This window comes from Bufo bufo, chromosome 2, assembly GCF_905171765.1.
Source record: "Bufo bufo chromosome 2, aBufBuf1.1, whole genome shotgun sequence".
Classification (NCBI taxonomy): domain Eukaryota; kingdom Metazoa; phylum Chordata; class Amphibia; order Anura; family Bufonidae; genus Bufo; species Bufo bufo.
The window spans coordinates 264286639-264307884 of record NC_053390.1 but is presented as its reverse complement, the minus strand read 5'-3'; the positions used below and the strand labels follow the sequence as shown (position 1 = coordinate 264307884).

At 42.4% G+C, this 21246-nt stretch overlaps 1 protein-coding gene across 1 annotated transcript; it reads right to left on the bottom strand.

Annotated features, from left to right (window-relative positions):
- Positions 1–248: 248 nt before the first annotated feature.
- Positions 249–21043, bottom strand: SLC7A4 (solute carrier family 7 member 4). Its single transcript, XM_040420255.1, has 4 exons — positions 20062–21043; positions 3234–3928; positions 2301–2409; positions 249–445 (listed from the first exon to the last, which is right to left on the bottom strand). The coding sequence occupies exons 1-4, from the start codon at positions 21041–21043 to the stop codon at positions 249–251; spliced, it is 1983 nt and encodes a 660-aa protein (XP_040276189.1).
- Positions 21044–21246: the final 203 nt, after the last annotated feature.

Sequence of the window (21246 nt, the reverse complement as noted above, 5' to 3'; positions counted from 1 at the left end):
CAGCATACAGTACCATACTGACTAAATCATATTAAGAATAAATAGTTACATAGCAATAGGGCATTTGGTGCCAAGGCAGCACTATTTTCCACAGTAAGCATCAGTATTTTATCCTCTCCACTTCAAGCTCATCCATTCCATTATTTTCAATGAACGCTGCATGGATGACAGTAAAGGGGAGAATGGAGCAAGTAATGCCAGTGTGCCACAGCTGAAAGTTTTCCTAACTTACAACTTCAAACTACGTATCATCTTTTATGGATCTCTTCATCCGTAATCTCAGCTCTTCCCATGGAGTCTTGCAGATTTGGCTGGATCTGTTGTACGGTCTCTTCCAGGCTGCTGTTTGGAAATACTACATAACGGGCAGTGACTCCGTGACCTTTTGGACCACGCAAGTTCTCTTTGCTATGCCAGATGCCATAGCCAAAATACACAATGAGACCTGGAAGAGAAATGCAAGATATTATACGTGGATTTTTTACCGGTTTTTCTTTTCTTGTATTACCAGACAGACTTGCCATTCTGGAATGTAGAAATACAGGCAACACGATAGCTGCCATTCCTATTGTCAGTTTTAGAAAACAGAAATGTAAAAAAATAAAAAAAATAAAATAAAAAAATAAAAAACTTAAAAAGGGAACCTATCAGGACACCCCCTCAAAACCAACACTACTGCTTTATATTGCATTTAGCATTTTTACTTATGTATAACCACACTGTATGTGTTATATGTGCTATTGATGGTCATGTTAACCACTTCAATTCCGTTTAAGACACAGGACAGAAATGTCAAGATTATCACAAGCCACTGTCATGTAAGTGTTGTCTTGAATAATTACAGAAAAGAGCCCTCTTCCTATGGACTGACTGTATAAGCAACTAATACCAGTAAAGATAAAGAGTCTGCAGGCCTGCGGCAGTCTGTCTGTACAGCAGATTAACTTGGATGGGACGCAATATCCTATACCGCTGCTACTGACTAGAGAGAATGCAAACAGACGTATGAAGAGGTCACAACACTCGCTCCTGCAAACAGACGTATGAAGAGGTCACAACACTCGCGCCTGTAAACAGACGTATGAAGAGGTCACAATACTCGCGCCTGTAAACAGACGTATGAAGAGGTCACGACACTCGCTCCTGTAAACAGACGTATGAAGAGGTCACAACACTCGCGCCTGTAAACAGACGTATGAAGAGGTCACGACACTCGCTCCTGTAAACAGACGTATGAAGAGGTCACGACACTCGCGCCTGTAAACAGACGTATGAAGAGGTCACGACACTCGCTCCTGTAAACAGACGTATGAAGAGGTAACAACACTCGCTCCTGTAAACAGACGTATGAAGAGGTCACAACACTCGCTCCTGTAAACAGACGTATGAAGAGGTCACAACACTCGCTCCTGCAAACAGACGTACCAGTGTAAAAAATAAAGAGGTCACAACAATTGCTTGTACCGGTGTAAACAATGAAGAAGTCGCAATACTCTCTCCTGTAAATATATGTACCAGTGTAAAAAATAAAGAGGTCACAACACTCGCTCATACCAGTGTAAACAATGAAGAAGTCACAATACTCGCTCCTGTAAACAGACGTACCAGTGTCAAAAATAAAGAGGTCACAACCCTTGCTCGTACCGGTGTAAACAATGAAGAAGTCGCAATACTGTAAACAGACACTTGAGTGCCAGGATCCCTTCCAACAGCTGATCGTGGTGGTGCCAAGAGTTGGATAGCCCAATCAAATACTAATGGATGGCCCTGAAGATAGGTCATCAATATTCTATACCTGAAAACCCCCTTTAAAGGGAACAGTGATCCAAAGATAGCCATAGAAAAATGTTCTACTACTTTCCACATGTTAATGCATCAAAGTATGGAAAGATATAAAGCTACGGACAGCTATGTGCCTTCCACAATTTGCAAAACGGAACGGGCAGCCCAGTGTAGAAATGCCTATTCTTGGCCGCAAAACGGACAAGAATAGGACATGCTATATTTTTTTTGCGGGGCCACTGAACGGAGCAAAGGATGCGGACAGCACACTGAGTGATGTCCGTATCTTTTGCGGCCCCATTGAAGTGAATGGGTCCGCACCCGAGCCGCAAAAACTGCGGCTCGGATGCGGACCCGAAAAACGGTCGTGTGCATGAGGCCTAAGAGGAATATATTCACAAGTGTTAACTTGCTTTTTCAACAACCACACAGCATAGTATGGTATATGGACAACAATATACCTGGATGGACATGACATCACTAAATCTACATGGTTACAGGTGTAATACAGTGCTTACCTATAGCTAGCCATACAGCAAACCGCACCCATGTCATATAGTTGAGCTTTAACATAAGATATATGTTTAGAAGGATACTAAGAGATGGGATCAGCGGAACCAATGGAACCTATAGATGAAAGTTAACATTAGTATGTGAAATATAAGAGATAAGTTACAATTATAAATGATACATATGTATGTGTGTATTTACACAGAATGGTTTGAATATATATGTATGAATACACCCTATATGTAATATACAGAACTTTGGTGGTTTGATTTAAAGAATAAATGGCCACTTGTATTTGTAGGTTCCCATCACCAAGAAATGATATCTCAGCGAAATAGGTAAAATAGTGTAGAAGGAAAGAATACCACATTATACTTATATTATTGCTCATTTGGAATTAAATGGCAGGAGGGGGATTGCTGAGGATATACTAATAGACAATGAGGTGGATTTATCAAAACTGTTGAAAATTAAAACTGGCTTAGTAGCTCATAGAAACAAATGAGATTCCACCTTTCATTTTTCACAGATCGATCAGTGGTGGCCGTGCTTGCAGACTATCGGACAAAGCTCGAGCCTATTTGGTCCCCGGGACTGTGATGGTGCACATAGGCTAGTGCTTTTTCCTATAATGTGCAAGTACAACCACCACTGATGGATTACAGGGTGGTCTGTAACCATGGAAACAAGCAATGTATATTGTGATGGAAAAATGAATCCAGCCAGCAAAGGGAGCAATATGGATAATAACAATACATCAGTAAGTGCCTTGTATTAACTTTCTCTGCATAATAAATGCCATTCACTGAAGTGACAATACCGAAACGATCAATTATTTAGTTGAGGGGGATGAAGAAGAAGCAGAAGTTTTGAAAGATACAGAAGGTTATCTAACCGTCATCTACAGATAGCAAAGAAAGTCTTTGAAAAGTTCTATATACCTGGAAAGTTGGAGTTTTCTTCTGTTGTTCATGAACCCAAATTAAAAATAAACTGATTAAGAATCCAATCAAAAAAATCACGAGAAGCAAATAAAAACTCCATTTGGGTAAATGCAGCTGATTGCTTCCAAACACCAAGACTGAGCACAGGCAAATGGCGGAGAACATCATGGTCACTACTGCAATTGTGACCACCTCTCCAGGATAAAAGTCACTCAAGAACTTTAGATATGGTTCAAAGGCAGCCTTTAGGTGTCCGGTCTCTCTTCGCTCTTTGCCTTTTTTCCGAGTTTCCACTAGTTGCAGCTTATCAGAGAAAGACTCATATTCCTTCATTTCTTCTCCAGCAACCCTTTCTGCACCGACACCCGTGGCACGGTGCTGGGGGCTTTGCTCTTGTTCAGCTCCATCTGAAGGTTCTGTCTTTTCCTGCTGAAATCTTAAAACTATGATACTGGCAGCAACAAAGGTGTAGGCCAGGAGAGTGCCAATGGATAAAAACTGTACAAGGGCTTCCAGGTCAAAGATAAGTGCTAGGATGGCCATCAAAAAGCCAAATACCACGATTCCGATGACGGGGACTTTGGTGATTGGGTTTACTTTAGCAAAAAATTGAAAGAACAACCCATCTTCAGCCATTGCATATACAATTCTTGGGAGGGAGAAGAGGTTACTGAGCAGCACTGTATTCATGGCTTTAAAAGGAAACAAAGTCTACATTAGTCATTTACAGACAATAGCAAGACAGTCTACAGTAGATGTACGTAAAGTAGAAAAATATACAGGGTGAGTACACCCCTCATATTTTATTAAATATTATATCATGTGACAGCACTGAAGATATGACACTGATACAATGTAAACAGCTTAATCACCAAAAAAATGAATGAAAATAACTTACATATGTATGAAGATCCAAACAACTTTATTGTAAGTATATATAAACATATAAACAATACATACATATATAATAAAACAGGCAGCACAAGGCGGGACACACAGATGAGTAGCAGGACCCAAGGAGAGGCCGGGAGATCGATGCACAGAAAAACAGGGAAAAAGAATGCTAGCTGAAAGAGCATACCTCAAAACCTCATAGCAGCAACGCCCCAAACAAAGTGCAAAGGAGGCGATTGTAGAGATTGAGGTTGAAATAAAAAGGACAAAGTATAAACATACCCTGGATGGTGCAGAGATCTCTCGGCCGACTCCTGACCCAACGCCGTTTCGCCAGCAGATCTGGCTTCTTCCGGGGAAGCCAGATCTGCTGGCGAAACGGCGGAAGAAGCCAGATCTGCTGGCGAAACGGCTTATACGGTTTATATATACTTACAATAAAGTTGTTTGGATCTTCATACATATGTAAGTTATTTCATTCATTTTTTTGGTGATTATTATGACTCCTTGGGGGTCCGATGTTTTTGATATTAATCTGTCCGGTTAATATTGGTTGACCAATGTAAACAGCTTGTATAACAGTGTAAATTTGGTGTGCCCTCAAAATAACTCAACGCACAGCCATTAATGTCTAAACCGCTGGCAACAAAAATGAGTACACCAAGTGAACATTGCCAAATTGTGCCCAATTAGCTTTTTCCCTCCCCAGTGTCATGTGACTCGTTAGTGTTAGAAGGACTCAGGTGTGAATGGGGAGCAGGTGTGTTAAAGGGGTTCTGCACTTTCATTTAACTGATGACCTATCCTCTGATTAGATCATCAGCTTCTGATCGGCCGGGGTCAGACACCCAGGACCCCCGCCGATCAGCTGTTTGAGAAGGCAGCGGCGCTCCAGCAGCGCCGCGGCCTTCTCACTGTTTACCGGCGGGCCACCGGCCCACTGACGTCACGACTAGTATCAACTAGCGTGGGCGGGGCTAAGCTCTTTTCACTTGAATGGAGCTTAGCCGCGCCCACGCTAGTTGATACTAGTCGTGACGTCAGTGGGCCGGCGGCCTGGCGGTAAACAGTGAGAAGGCCGCGGCGCTGCTGGAGCGCCGCTGCCTTCTCAAACAGCTGATCGGCGGGGGTCCTGGGTGTCGGACCCCGGCCAATTAGAAGCTGATGATCTATCCAGAGGATAGATTATCAGTTAAATGAAAGTGCAGAATCCCTTTAAATTTGGCGTTATCGCTCTGACACTCCCTCATACTGGTCACTGGGAGTTCATCATGGCCCCTCATGGCAAAGAACTCTCCAGGATCTGAAAAAAAGAATTGTTGCTCTACAGAAAGATGGCTGAGGCTATAAGAAGATTGCCAACACCCTGAAACTGAGCTGCAGCATGGTGGCCAAGGCCATACAGCAGTTTAACAAGACAGGTTCCACTCAGAACAGACCTCGCCATGGTCGAGCAAAGAAGTTGAGTGCACATGCTCAGCGTCATATCCAGGGGTTGTCTTATTTTGAAATTCGTTTTTGGTTCGGGTTGTGGTATTTACTGAATTGCGTTATGTATTCTGTTACCACGGACCATAACGCAATTCCATGACGGAATGCATAACAGAATGCCTTTAGAGGTATTCCATTAATCATTCGGTCATAATAGAAGTCTATGGGCGGCAAAACAGATCCGTCCGATTTCCGTTATGCAGGAGAGGACTCTAAAGGCATTCCGTTATGCATTCTGTCATGGAATTGCGTTATGGTAACGGAATCCATAACTCAATTCAGTAAATACCACAACCGAAACCGAAAACGAATTTCAAAATATGAAATTTGCTCATCCATACCCTTAACTTTTGGATTTTTATGTCTACAGAGCTATGTGGGGCTCATTTTTTGCAGGGCGACCTGTACTTTTCATTGATACCATAAGTGTGTATGACTTTTTGATCACTTTTTATTCTATTTTTTGTGGGAGCAGAAGTGACCAAAAGACGGCAAATCGGTCATTTCGACAATTTCCGTTTCACCATTTGCTGTATGGGATAAATATTTTGATATTTTAACAGCAAGGGCAATTTTGCACACAGCAATACCCATGATGTTTATTTTTTTTTAGATGTTTATGTACTTTTATTTTAATTTTGGGGAAAGGGGGCGATTTGAATTTTTAAACACTTTTTTTTTATGGTTCCCCTAGGGAATTATAGCAAGCAATCAATAGATTGCTATTGCTCATAAACTATGAGAATTACACTATGCTCCATAGGAACTAATGTGCAGCAGCCTTCTGTCACTCAGGAGGACAGGGGCTGCTGCACACACACTCTGGCTTCCCCGTTCTCTGCCGAGCACACCTGGAAGTGCGCACTTTTGGGTTTTTGAGCCTAAAGATGCCGTGGATAAAAGCTTTCCTCCTCATGACTTGGTTTTTGCTCTGATATAGGATACATGCACACGAACGTTGTTTGTTTCAATGTCTGTTCCGTTTTTTTTGCGGATAGGATTCATTTCAATGGGTCTGCAAAAAACGCGGACAGCACAACGTGTGCTGTATGCATCAGTATGTCCGTTCCGTTGCCCCGCAAAAAAAATTGTGCATGTCCTATTTTTTTCTAGTTTGCGGACAAGGATAGGCATTATTACAACGGATCCGCAAAAATTAAATTTAAAATAACACGGATGCCATACGGAAGCTCATCAGTTTTGTTTTTTTCGGATCTGCAATTTGTGGACCGCAAAACACATACGGTTGTGTGCACGTAGCCATACACTGTCAGCTGTGAGACTTTATGTAGACATTGGACATGATTTGGGAAACACACCAATCAACTGAATTTACCACACATGGATTAGGTGTAGAAACAGAAATGGGAGCCCACTAGAGCTAAATTTCAATGCTCAATGCTTATGTCTTTTTAGTAAATTAGCCAAATTTTCACTTTCTCATTAAGGGGTATTGAGTGCAAACTTTTGGAAGAAAACTGCAGTTTTTTTTTATATTTTAGCACAGGCCGGAACATAACAAAATGTGAAAAAAGGGAAAGGGTCTGAAGACTTTCTGAATGCATTGTACATTGTGTGACTATCATAACAATCTGTTGTCACCAGTGCAGCTCTACCGTCTTGTCACCCAGCTTTTCCAGGACCCTTAGCAGCAAGTTGGTCTACAAGGGATTTATCACTATGCAAGTTGTCAAATTTGGAATTAAGCATTCTGGGAAAGACTTTCCCTTTTATTTGAGTTACAAGAACAGTGTGCTTGCTGGGAGTTGTACAGGGAGGGCCATTTATATGGATACACCTTAATAAAATGGGAATGGTTGGTGATATTAACTTCCTGTTTGTGGCACATTAGTATATGTGAGGGGGGAAACTTTTCAAGATGGGTGGTGACCATGGTGGTCATTTTGAAGTCGGCCATTTTGAATCCAACTTTTGTTTTTTCAATAGGAAGAGGGTCATGTGACTCAAACTTATTGGGAATTTCACACAAAAAACAATGGTGTGCTTGATTTTAACGTAACTTTATTCTTTCATGAGTTATTTACAAGTTTCTCTTTGTTTACAGCCATTGACATGTCGCCGAAGTTAACACGTGAGGAGCGGATAGAAATTGTGTTGATGTCTGGTGAACGCAGTAACCGGGTCATTTCAGCAGATTTCAATGCAAGACACCCTACGAGACCACCCATCTCCCATGCTACAGTTAGCAAACTGCTTGCTAAGTTTCGTGAAACTGGTTCAGTGTTGGATTTGCCAAAATGTGGACGCATGAAATCTGTCTCTAATGAAGAAACATCAGTGGCTGTCCTAGCTTCATTCAGCAAGAGCCCACAGCGCAGCACTTGCCGCATGTCACTGGAGAGTGGCATTAGTCGAACATCCCTTTGGCTGATATTAGCTACTCACAAATGGCACCCTTACAAACTCCAGCTACTGCAGCATCTCAACGAGGATGACACAGAATGGGCAAAACAAAAATTGGAACAGGAAACAGGACCCTCAGTTTACGCAGAAGATTTTGTTCAGTGATGAGGCAAACTTTTATGTGAATGGTGAAGTTAACAAACAAAACCACCGCTATTGGTCTGACACTAACCCACATTGGATAGATCCCTCCAAGACTGCTGGAACAAAAAAATTGATGGTATGGTGTGGTATATGGGGTACAAAGATAGTGGGGCCATTCTTCATCAATGGAAACCTCAAGGCCACTGGATATGCGAAATTGCTACATGATGATGTGTTTCCCTCTTTATGCACTGAAGCTGGCACGTTCCCCGAGTTTTTCCAGCAAGATGGTGCACCACCACATTATGGGTGTCAGGTCCGAGCATTCCTAGATGAACAGTTTCCTGGAAAGTGGATTGGTCGTCGTAGGCCAGTTGAATGGCCCCCAAGGTCTCCCGATCTGACCCCCTTAGACTTTTATCTTTGGGGTCATCTGAAGGCAATTGTCTATGCTGTGAAGATACGAGATGTGCAGCACCTGAAACTACGGATACTGGAAGCCTGTGCTAGCATTTCTCCTGCGGTGTTGCTATCAGTGTGTGAAGAGTGGGAGAAGAGGGTTGCATTGACAATCCAACACAATGGGCAGCACATTGAACACATTTTATAAGTGGTCAGAAACTTGTAAATAACTCATGAAAGAATAAAGTTACGTTAAAACCAAGCACACCATTGTTTTTCTTGTGAAATTCCCAATAAGTTTGATGTGTCACATGACCCTCTTCCTATTGAAAAAACAAAAGTTAGATTCAAAATGGCCGACTTCAAAATGACCACCATGGTCACCACCCATCTTGAAAAGTTTCCCCCCCTCACATATACTAATGTGCCACAAACAGGAAGTTAATATCACCAACCATTCCCATTTTATTAAGGTGTATCCATATAAATGGCCCACCCTGTAGTTTCACAGCAGCTGGAGTGCCGAATGTTGCTTATCCCTGTACTAAGGGTTCATTTAACTCAGCGTGATCAACACTAGCGAGCATTATGTTTGGCTTAATAATGTTGACGGATACTATTTAAACCTGAACCCATTTAAGTATTAACCTCTTAAGGACACATGACGTACCGGTACGTCATGTGTTGTTCCGATCACTGCCGCCCGGCCGGCAGTGATCGGAACCCGGTGCCTGCTCAAATCATTGAGCAGGCACCTAGGCTAAATGTCGGCGATCGCGGCAAACCGCAGGTCAATTCAGACCTGCGGTTTGCTGCGATTTCTGCAGTTTCTGGTCCCCGCGGTCCCTGACCGCGGGGATCAGAAACTTTTATATTCCTAAAATAACGTTTTATTAACCCCCCCTGCACCCCCGAATGATTTTATGGTGGCGGGAGGTGCAGGGGGAGGGTTGCGGGCGGAGTGGGAGGTGCGGCAGGCGGGATCGCGATCCCCCGCCCGCCTCCCCTTGTATAATCGTTGGTTTCTAGTGGATATACCAGGGTGCCAGCACATTGCTGGCACCCTGGTATAAACGGCTGACATCTGCGATGTCAGCCGTTTAACCCTTTCCATACTGCTGTGCCTTTGCAGCCCCCCGATGGGGAGGGAGAGAGCCCCCAGAGAGCCCCCCGACAGATCCCCTCCTTACCCTTCCCCGTCTGCGCAGTTCTGGCCACTACTGAGCAGACGGGGAAGGTTCCCATGGCAACAGGACGCCTCTCAGGCGTCCTGCTGTCCATGGTGCTGAACAGATCTCTGCTAAAAGGCATAGATCTGTTCAGACAAGTGTAAAATACAGTGCAATACAATATATATTGTACTGTACTGTATTATACAGACATCAGACCCATTGGATCTTCAAGAACCAAGTGGGTCTGGGGCAAAAAAAAAGTGAATAAAAGTGAAAAAAAAAAGTAAAAATAAAAAAAAAAAAACATTTATCACTGATTAAAAATGAAAAAAATTAAATTCCCTACACGTTTGGTATCGCCGCGTCCGTAACGACCTGATCTATAAAACGGTCATGTTACTTTACCCGAACGGTGAACGCCATAAAAATAAAAAATAAAAAACTATGATGAAATTGAAATTTTGCCCACCTTACTTCCCAAAAAAGGTAATAAAAGTGATCAAAAAAGTCGCATGTACGCCAAAATTGTAACAATCAAACCGTCATCTCATCCCGCAAAAATCATACCCTACCCAAGATAATGGCCCAAAAACTGAAAAAACTATGGCTCTTAGACTATGGAAACACTAAAACATGATTTTTTTTCTTTCAAAAATGAAATCATTGTGTAAAACTTACATAAATAAAAAAAAAGTATACATATTAGGTATCGCCGCGTCCGTATCGACCGGCTCTATAAAAATATCACATGATCTAACCCCTCAGATGACCACCGTAAAAAAATAAAAATAAAAACGGTGTAAAAAAAGCCATTTTTTGTCATCTTACGTCACAAAACGTGTAATAGCAAGCAATCAAAAAGTCATATGCACCCCAAAATAGATACCAATCAAACCGTCATCTCATCCCGCAAAAAATAAGACCCTACTCAAGATAATTGCCCAAAAACTGAAAAAACTATGGCTCTTAGACTATGGAGACACTAAAACATTTTTTTTGTTTTAAAAATGAAATCATTGTGTAAAACTTACATAAATAAAAAAAATTGTATACATATTAGGTATCGCCACGTCCGTGACAACCTGCTCTATAAAATTACCACATGATCTAACCTGTCAGATGAATGTTGTAAATAACAAAAAATAAAAACGTGCCAAAAAATCTATTTCTTGTTACCTTGCCGCACAAAAAGTGTAATATAGAGCAACCAAAAATCATATGTACCCTAAACTAGTACCAACAAAACTGCCACCCTATCCCGTAGTTTCTAAAATGGGGTCACTTTTTTGGAGTTTCTACTCTAGGGGTGCATCAGGGGGCTTCAAATGGGACATGGTGTAAAAAAAAAAACTGTCCAGCAAAACCTGCCTTCCAAAAACCGTATGGCATTCCTTTCCTTCTGCGCCCTGCCGTGTGCCCGTACAGCTGTTTACGACCACATATGGGGTGTTTATGTAAACTACAGAATCAGAGCCATAAATATTGAGTTTTGTTTGGCTGTTAACCCTTGCTTTGTAACTGGAAAAAAAATATTAAAATGGAAAATCTGCCAAAAAAGTGAAATTTTGAAATTGTATCTCTATTTTCCATTAAATCTTGTGCAACACCTAAAGGGTTAACAAAGTTTGTAAAATCAGTTTTGAATACCTTGAGGGGTGTAGTTTCTTAGATGGGGTCACTTTTATGGAGTTTCTACTCTAGGGGTGCATCAGGGGGGCTTCAAATGGGACATGGTGCCAAAAAAACAGTCCAGCAAAATCAGCCCTCCAAAAACCAAACTGCGCACCTTTCACTCTACGCCCTGCTGTGTGCCCGTACAGCAGTTTACGGCCACATATGGGGTGTTTCTGTAAACAGCAGAGTCAGGGCAATAAAGATACAGTCTTGTTTGGCTGTTAACCCTTGCTTTGTTAGTGGAAAAAATGGGTTAAAATGGAAAATTAGGCAAAAAAATGAAATTCTCAAATTTCATCGCCATTTGCCAATAACTCTTGTGCAACACCTAAAGGGTTAACGACGTATGTAAAATAAGTTTTGAATACCTTGAGGGGTGTAGTTTCTTAGATGGGGTCACTTTTAGGGAGTTTCTCCTCTAGGGGTGCATCAGGGGGGCTTCAAATGGGACATGGTATAAATAAACCAGTCCATAAAAATCAGCCTTCCAAAAACCAAACGGCGCACCTTTCACTCTACGCCCCGCTGTGTGGCCGTACAGTAGTTTACGGCCACATATTGGGTGTTTCTGAAAACGGCAGAGTCAGGGCAATAAAGATACAGTCTTGTTTGGCTGTTAACCCTTGGTTTGTTAGTGGAAAAAATGGGTTAAAATGAAAAATTAGACAAAAAAATGAAATTCTCAAATTTCCTCCCCATTTGCCAATAACTCTTGTGCAACACCTAAAGGGTTAACAACGTATGCAAAGTCAGTTTTGAATACCTTGAGGGGTGTAGTTTCTTAGATGGGGTCATTTTTGGGTGGTTTCTATTATGTAAGCCTCGCAAAGTGACTTGAGACCTGAACTGGTCCCTAAAAATTGAGTTTTTGTAAATTTCTGAAAAATTTCAAGATTTGCTTCTAAACTTCTAAGCCTTATAACATCCCCAAAAAATAAAATATCATTCCCAAAACAATTCAAACATGAAGTAGACATATGGGGAATGTAAAGTCATCACAATTTTTGGGGGTATTACTATGAATTACAGAAGTAGAGAAACTGAAACTTTGAAATTTGCCAATTTTTCCAAATTTTTGTTAAATTAGGTATTTTTTGGTGCAAAAATTTTTTTGACTTCATTTTACCAGTGTCATGAAGTACAATATGTGACGAAAAAACAATCTCAGAACGGCCTGGATAAGTCAAAGCGTTTTAAAGTCATCAGCACTTAAAGGGACTCTGGTCAGATTTGCAAAAAATGGCCTGGTCCTAAGGCGTAAAAAGGCTGTGTCCTTAAGGGGTTAAAGGGAACCTGTCACACTGGACATTCATTCTTATCTGCAGACAGCATGCAATAGAGGCGGAGGAGAAGAATGATACTGTATATAGGATTCAGTAAAACTTCCTATGTTCAGGAGTCCAATGGGTGGAGCCATCAGCGATCTCTGTATAAACAAACACGGACTACAAGTAGCAGCACACTGCTTTCTGTACACTGCATTACAGCTATACTTCCTACATGAAAATTAGAAGCTCTTTGCGCATATTTTTGATCAAGAATGTCAGGCCCATCTACCAACGACAAGGTGGCTTCTATCTGACAGGACCTAAACTATATCCTCTTTCACAAGAACGATACAGATTGTGTCAGGGTGCGTTCAGTGAAATTCGCACCATATTGCAAGCAAATTCAGTCAGTTTTGTCTGCAATTGCATTCTGCGTTTCTTTTTTTTCTGCGCAGGTGCAATCAGTTTTGATGCGTCTTTCACACACATGAAAATAAACTGAAGATTTACAAACATCTCCTAGCAACCATCAGTGAAAAACGCATTGCATCTGGATGCAATGCATTTTTCACTGAAGTCCTATTCACTTCTATGGAGCCAGGGCTGCGTGAAAAACGCAGAATATAGAACATGCTTAGATTCTCACGCAACGCAGAAATGATGCGTGAAAAACAATGCTCATGTACACAGATGTATTTAAATAAAAGGGGTCAGGATTCAGGGCGGATGCTATGCGTTCACATCACAAAAAACTTGCTTGTGTTAAAGTGGCCTAACAGTCTTTCCTCTCCTGGACTTCTGGCCTACAATTTTCAGGGCAATGCAGAATCCAGTTATGGGATTCAGTAGATGGGCAGGAGGAAGAGGAGAAGAATGATCTATACTGTAGTTTTGCGGGAAAAGATTCAGTAAAACTTCTAATTTATTCATTTAACCCTCTGCTCTTCCTATGTTCAGGAGTCCAGTGGGTGGAGCGATCAGTGTTTGGCAGCTATCTCTGTATACACAGCCATACAGAAAAGGCTGCCAATCACCGAGGAGGGCCACCTACAGACTCCCCATACATAGGGAGCGCAGAGGGTTAAATGAATAAATTACAAGTCTTTCCCTCAAAACTGTACATTAATCTGCTCAGCTACTCCTGCTCTATAACATGCTGCCTGCAGATGAGACCCCAGCGTGTCAGGTTCCCTTTAAGATGATACATTATGACTAGTTTAAAAGGGGTTGTCTCACGTCAGCAAGTTGCATTCATCATGTAGAGAAAGTTAATATACAGTAAGCCACTTACTAATGTATTGCCATATTGCTTCCTTTGCTGGCTGGATTAATTTTTCCATCACTTATACACGGCTCGTATCCAGGGGCTATGGCCACAACTGCAGCAAAGATACAGTCCCGGCCAGCAGAGAGGCCGGTGCCTTTTCCTATAGTGTGCAAGTACGGCCATCGCTGCTGAATTGCAGGGTGGTCGTAATCTCTGGATACAAGCAGTGTATAATGTGATGGAAAAATTAATCCAGCCAGCAAAGGAGGCAATATGGACAATCACAATACATTAGTAAGTGTCTTGTATTAAAGTGTAACGTTTTCATTAAAAAAAACTAATTTGTTGCATATGTTACTGCTGCAGCAGCATTATGCATAAAGCAATCTTTAGTTTCTTCACATAACACAGTTTTCCTTGAGTTTTTCCCTAAGTTACGGCTGTTTAAACATTTACAATATGAGGACCTTCTTAACCACCTCAGCCCCCAGTGCTTAAACACCCTGAAAGACCAGGCCACTTTTTACACTTCTGACCTACACTACTTTCACCATTTATTGCTCGGTCATGCAACTTACCACCCAAATGAATTTTACCTCCTTTTCTTCTCACTAATAGAGCTTTCATTTGGTGGTATTTCATTGCTGCTGACATTTTTACTTTTTTTGTTATTAATCGAAATTTAACGATTTTTTTTTGCAAAAAAATGACATTTTTCACTTTCAGTTGTAAAATTTTGCAAAAAAAATGACATCCATATATAAATTTTGCTCTAAATTTATTGTTCTACATGTCTTTGATAAAAAAAAAATGTTTGGGTAAAAAAAAAATGGTTTGGGTAAAAGTTATAGCGTTTACAAACTATGGTACAAAAATGTGAATTTCCGCTTTTTGAAGCAGCTCTGACTTTCTGAGCACCTGTCATGTTTCCTGAGGTTCTACAATGGCCAGACAGTACAAACACCCCACAAATGACCCCATTTCGGAAAGTACACACCCTAAGGTATTCGCTGATGGGCATAGTGAGTTCATAGAACTTTTTATTTTTTGTCACAAGTTAGCGGAAAATGATGATTTTTTTTTTTTTTTTCTTACAAAGTCTCATATTCCACTAACTTGTGACAAAAAATAAAAACTTCCATGAACTCACTATGCCCATCACGAAATACCTTGGGGTCTCTTCTTTCCAAAATGGGGTCACTTGTGGGGTAGTTATACTGCCCTGGCATTCTAGGGGCCCAAATGTGTGGTAAGGAGTTTGAAATCAAATTCTGTAAAAACTGACCAGTGAAATCCGAAAGGTGCTCTTTGGAATGTGGGCCCCTTTGCCCACCTAGGCTGCAAAAAAGTGTCACACATCTGGTATCTCCGTATTCAGTAGAAGTTGGGGAATGTGTTTTGGGGTGTCATTTTACATATACCCATGCTGGGTGAGATAAATATCTTGGTCAAATGCCAACTTTGTATAAAAAAATTGGGAAAAGTTGTCTTTTGCCAAGATATTTCTCTCACCCAGCATGGGTATATGTAAAAAGACACCCCAAAACACATTCCCCAACTTCTCCTGAATACGGAGATACCAGATGTGTGACACTTTTTTGCAGCCTAGGTGGGCAAAGGGGCCCATATTCCAAAGAGCACCTTTCGGATTTCACTCGTCATTTTTTACAGAATTTGATTTCAAACTCCTTACCACACATTTGGGCCCCTAGAATGCCAGGGCAGTATAACTACCCCACAAGTGACCCCATTTTGGAAAGAAGAGACCCCAAGGTATTCGCTGATGGGCATAGTGAGTTCATGGAAGTTTTTATTTTTTGTCACAAGTTAGTGGAATATGAGACTTTGTATGAAAAAAAAAAATATATAAAAAAAATCATCATTTTCCACTAACTTGTGACAAAAAATAAAAAATTCTAGGAACTCGCCATGCCCCTCACGGAATACCTTGGGGTGTCTTCTTTCCAAAATGGGGTCACTTGTGGGGTAGTTATACTGCCCTGGCATTTTCCAGGGGCCCTAATGTGTGGTAAGTAGGTAAATGACCAGTGAAATCCAAAAGGTGCTCTTTGGAATATGGGCCCCTTTGCCCACCTAGGCTGCAAAAAAGTGCCACACATGTGGTATCTCCGTACTCAGGAGAAGTTGGGGAATGTGTTTTGGGGTGTCTTTTTACATATACCCATGCTGGGTGAGAGAAATATCTTGGCAAAAGACAACTTTTCCCATTTTTTTATACAAAGTTGGCATTTGACCAAGATATTTATCTCACCCAGCATGGGTATATGTAAAATGACACCCCAAAACACATTCCCCACCTTCTCCTGAGTACGGAGATACCAGATGTGTGACACTTTTTTGCAGCCTAGGTGGGCAAAGGGGCCCATATTCCAAAGAGCACCTTTCGGATTTCACTCGTCATTTTTTACAGAATTTGATTTCAAACTCCTTACCACACATTTGGGCCCCTAAAATACCAGGGCATTATACCTACCCCACAAGTGACCCCATTTTGGAAAGAATAGACCCCAAGGTATTCGCTGATGGGCATAGTGAGTTCATGGAAGTTTTTATTTTTTGTCACAAGTTAGTGGAATATGAGACTTTGTATGAAAAAAAAAAAAAAAAATCAGCATTTTCCACTAACTTGTGACAAAAAATAAAACATTCTAGGAACTCGCCATGCCCCTCACGGAATGCCTTGGGGTGTCTTCATTCCAAAATGGGGTCACTTGTGGGGTAGTTATACTGCCCTGGCATTTTCCAGGGGCCCTAATGTGTGGTAAGTAGGTAAATGACCAGTGAAATCCGAAAGGTGCTCTTTGGAATATGGGCCCCTTTGCCCACCTAGGCTGCAAAAAAGTGTCACACATCTGGTATCTCCGTACTCGGGAGAAGTTGGGGAATGTGTTTTGGGGTGTCTTTTTACATATACCCATGCTGGGTGAGAGAAATATCTTGGCAAAAGACAACTTTTCCCATTTTTTTATACAAAGTTGGCATTTGACCAAGATATTTATCTCACCCAGCATGGGTATATGTAAAATGACACCCCAAAACACATTCCCCAACTTCTCCTGAGTACGGCGATACCAGATGTGTGACACTTTTTTGCAGCCTAGATGCGCAAAGGGGCCCAAATTCCTTTTAGGAGGGCATTTTTAGACATTTGGATACCAGACTTCTTCTCACGCTTTGGGGCCCCTAGAATGCCAGGGCAGTATAAATACCCCACATGTGACCCCATTTTGGAAAGAAGACACCCCAAGGTATTCAATGAGGGGCATGGCGAGTTCATAGAAATTTTTTTTTTTTGGCACAAGTTAGCGGAAATTGATATTTTTTATTTTTTTCTCACAAAGTCTCCCGTTCCGCTAACTTGGGACAAAAATTTCAATCTTTCATGGACTCAATATGCCCCTCACGGAATACCTGGGGGTGTCTTCTTTCCGAAATGGGGTCACATGTGGGGTATTTATACTGCCCTGGCATTCTAGGGGCCCTAAAGCGTGAGAAGAAGTCTGGAATATAAATGTCTAAAAAATTTTACGCATTTGGATTCCGTGAGGGGTATGGTGAGTTCATGTGAGATTTTATTTTTTGTCACAAGTTAGTGGAATATGAGACTTTGTAAGAAAAAAAAATAATAATTCCGCTAACTTGGGCCAAAAAAATGTCTGAATGGAGCCTTACAGGGGGGTGATCAATGACAGGGGGGTTGATCAATGACAGGGGGGTTGATCAATGACAGGGGGGGTGATCAATGACAGGGGGGGTGATCAATGACAGGGGGGGTGATCAATGACAGGGGGGGTGATCAATGACAGGGGGGGTGATCAATGACAGGGGGGGTGATCAATGACAGGGGGGGTGATCAATGACAGGGGGGGTGATCAATGACAGGGGGGGTGATCAATGACAGGGGGGGTGATCAATGACAGGGGGGTGATCAATGACAGGGGGGGTGATCAATGACAGGGGGGGTGATCAATGACAGGGGGGGTGATCAATGACAGGGGGGGTGATCAGGGAGTCTATATGGGGTGATAACCACAGTCATTTATCACGCCCGTGTAAGGCTTCATTCAGACGTCCGGATGCGTTTTGCGGATCCGATCCATCTATCAGTGGATCCGTAAAAATCATGCGGACGTCTGAATGGAGCTTTACAGGGGGGTGATCAATGACAGGGGGGTAATCAATGACAGGGGGGTGATCAGGGAGTCTATATGGGGTGATCACCACAGTCATTGATCATGCCCCTGTAAGGCTTCATTCAGACGTCCGGATGCGTTTTGCGGATCCGATCCATCTATCAGTGGATCCGTAAAAATCATGCGGACATCTGAATGGAGCTTTACAGGGGGGTGATCAATGACAGGGGGGTAATCAATGACAGGGGGGTGATCAGGGAGTCTATATGGGGTGATCAGGGGTGATTAGGGGTGATCAGGGGCTAATAAGGGGTTAATAAGTGACGGGGGGGGGGTGTAGTGTAGTGTAGTGGTGCTTGGTGGGACTTTACTGAGCTACCTGTGTCCTCTGGTGGTCGATCCAAACAAATGGGACCACCAGAGGACCAGGTAGCAGGTATATTAGACGCTGTTATCAAAACAGCGTCTAATATACCTGTTAGGGGTTAAAAAAAACACATCTCCAGCCTGCCAGCGAACGATCGCCGCTGGCAGGCTGGAGATCAACTCTCTTACCTTCCGTTCCTGTGAGCGCGCGCGCCTGTGTGCGCGCGTTCACAGGAAATCTCGCGTCTCGCGAGAGGACGCGCCGGCGCGTCCAGGAGGAATGAATCAACCACCTCCAGGACGCGTCTGTGCGTACAGCGGTCCGGAGGTGGTTAAGATGGCTCCTCTGCCAGTTCTCTGAGGCCAAAACTGCTTTCCTTCACTTCCCATACACACTTGCTGTAGCCAGCAGCTCCCTGCCAGCCAATCAGATTGGATTACTGAGAGACACACCTCCTCACTCTGAAGCCTAATGCAGCCATGCAGTATGAAGGACCGCCCCTCTGTCTTCCTGTCTTCTTAGCCAGAGACAGACAAACCCTAGCAACTGTCTTTTAAGGGAGCAGTGGAAAGGGACAGAGGATATTAATGAAAGCTGTTATTATAAGGTAATTACAGATCTTTTGACAATCATTGACAGACTTAGGTCCATTCAGACATCCGTAGTGCATTGCGGATCCACAATACACCCGGCCGGCACCCCATAGAACTGCCTATTCTTGTCCGTAATTGTGGACAAGAATAGGACATATTCTATTTTTTTTTTTGGCCGCAGACTGAAAAATCAGGGGCGAGCTCCGGGAATGCGCATCCGCATCCATTCCCACAGAGAACGAATGGGTCCGCACCCGTTCCGCAATTTACAGAACGGATGTGGACCCATTATACGGATGAGTGAATGGACCGTAACTCAGGTATACATGCCTAGCTCTAATAAACTAGGGGAAAAAAATAAAAATAATATGAGTTACACTTTCTCTACATAATAAATGCCATTTGCTGGAGTGACACAAACCCTTTAAGGCTGGAATCGCACATGCAGTTTTTCAGGCTGTTTTTTTAGGCCAAACAAAAATATTTATTTTAGGGCTCATGCACACGACCATATGTATTTTGCGCTCCGCAAAAAATATGGATGACGTCCATGTGCATTCCGTATTTTGCGGAACGGAACAGCTGGCCACTAATAGAACTGTACTATCCTTGTCTATAATGCGGACAATAATAGGACATGTTCTATTCTTTGCAGAACGGACATACGGAAACGGAAAGAACACGCAGTGACTTCAGTTTTCTTTGCGAACCCATTGAAATGAATGGTTCCATATACGGTCCACACCGGACACGGAAAGAAAATACGTTCGTGTGCATGAGCCCTTATACTTTTCCTTCTTTTTGGACAAACTCATGGCCTCGCATGTGCAATCCCAGCATTAAAAAGTTATTGGCTCCTTTGTATTTGCAGCCATTGCAAAAAACAACTACCCAAAATTGCTGATGTTTGTGAATATCAGAGAGCAAAGAATGTAAATTAGACTACAGAATTGCTATATACTATAAAGTGAAACATAAAGCTAGGCCAGAACCAAAAGAAAACGTACAATAAATACTAAAGTACATTTCACTTACCACAAATCGAGCCAGCGGCTACAAGAAATCCTGCCCATGAGTAGCCTCGCCTGTAAAAAGCATCAGAAAGAGCGGAGTCTGGGATTAATGTATTCCAAGGCACCATCAGAGTCAGAACAATGGACACGAGGATATAGGCCCCAGTTGCAAGACCTAATGACACCGCTGTTGCTATGGGAACCGCTTTTTGAGGATTCTTTGCTTCTTCGCTGGATGCAGCAATCACATCAAAGCCTACAAAGGCATAAAAACACGTGGCAGTACCAGACATGATACCGGAGAATCCAAATGGGGCAAAACCACCGTATTCTGCAGACCAGTTTTTTGGGTCAGCCAGAATAAACCCAAATATAAGGATAAAAACTATTATTGCCAAACTGATGGCAGCAAAAATGTGATTAAGCCATGAGGATACTCTTACCCCAAAAGAAATAAAAGCCGTGGCGAGCAGCAAAATTCCGGCAGCTAAGAAATCAGGGTTGTGAGCCAAAAATTGCACATTCCAGGTCCCAATATGGCTTTCGGTATAGTTTCTGATCTTGTGATCAAAGATGGAGTCCAAATATCCGCTCCAAGCTCTTGCAACTGCTGCACCACCAATCATATATTCTAGGATGACATTCCAGCCAATCAGGAAGGCCCAAAGTTCGCCAACGGAAACATATGTAAACATGTAGGCAGATCCCGTCTTTGGCACCCTTGCACCAAACTCGGCATAGCAGAGAGCTGCAAGGAGGGAGGCAATACCGGCGATAAGAAATGATATGACCACAGCTGGACCGGCTATCTCCTTGGCCACTGTACCAGTCAGGACGTAGAGGCCAGATCCCACCATTCCTCCCACCCCCAAAAGGGTGAGGTCAAGGGTTGAAAGACATCTTTTAAATGAGGTCTCCATCAAGTCATCCTCCAAAGTCTTTACCCTGTTCAGTTTCTGGCAGAACCGAACAAGAGCCGCGGAAGAAGGTAGTCTATTCCCCATCTTGAACAGCGGTATTCCTTTACAGATTAGAGATCTGTTTCTTCCATGTCTAGTAGTAGTGAATCTAGAAGAAAGGAGGAGAAAGGGTTTCAATAATTCCAGCTTATGAATGCTTTCTTTAAAGTGTGGCATGAGAGGTATTTTTTCTTTGCAGAGTATATATTTGACTGCTCTGAACCGTTGAAGTGTAGCTTTACTGTAGA

What these genes read in the sequence shown, in the direction of transcription:
- SLC7A4 (XM_040420255.1), bottom strand. Translation starts at nt 21,043, where the DNA reads ATGGGGAATAGACTACCTTCTTCCGCGGCTCTTGTTCGGTTCTGCCAG. An exon ending in AGCCGCTGGCTCGATTTGTG is followed by an intron (nt 3,929 to 20,061) that starts GTAAGTGAAATG and finishes TTCCTTTTAAAG; the next exon opens with CCATGAATACAGTGCTGCTC. An exon ending in AGAAAACTCCAACTTTCCAG is followed by an intron (nt 2,410 to 3,233) that starts GTATATAGAACT and finishes TTTCATCTATAG; the next exon opens with GTTCCATTGGTTCCGCTGAT.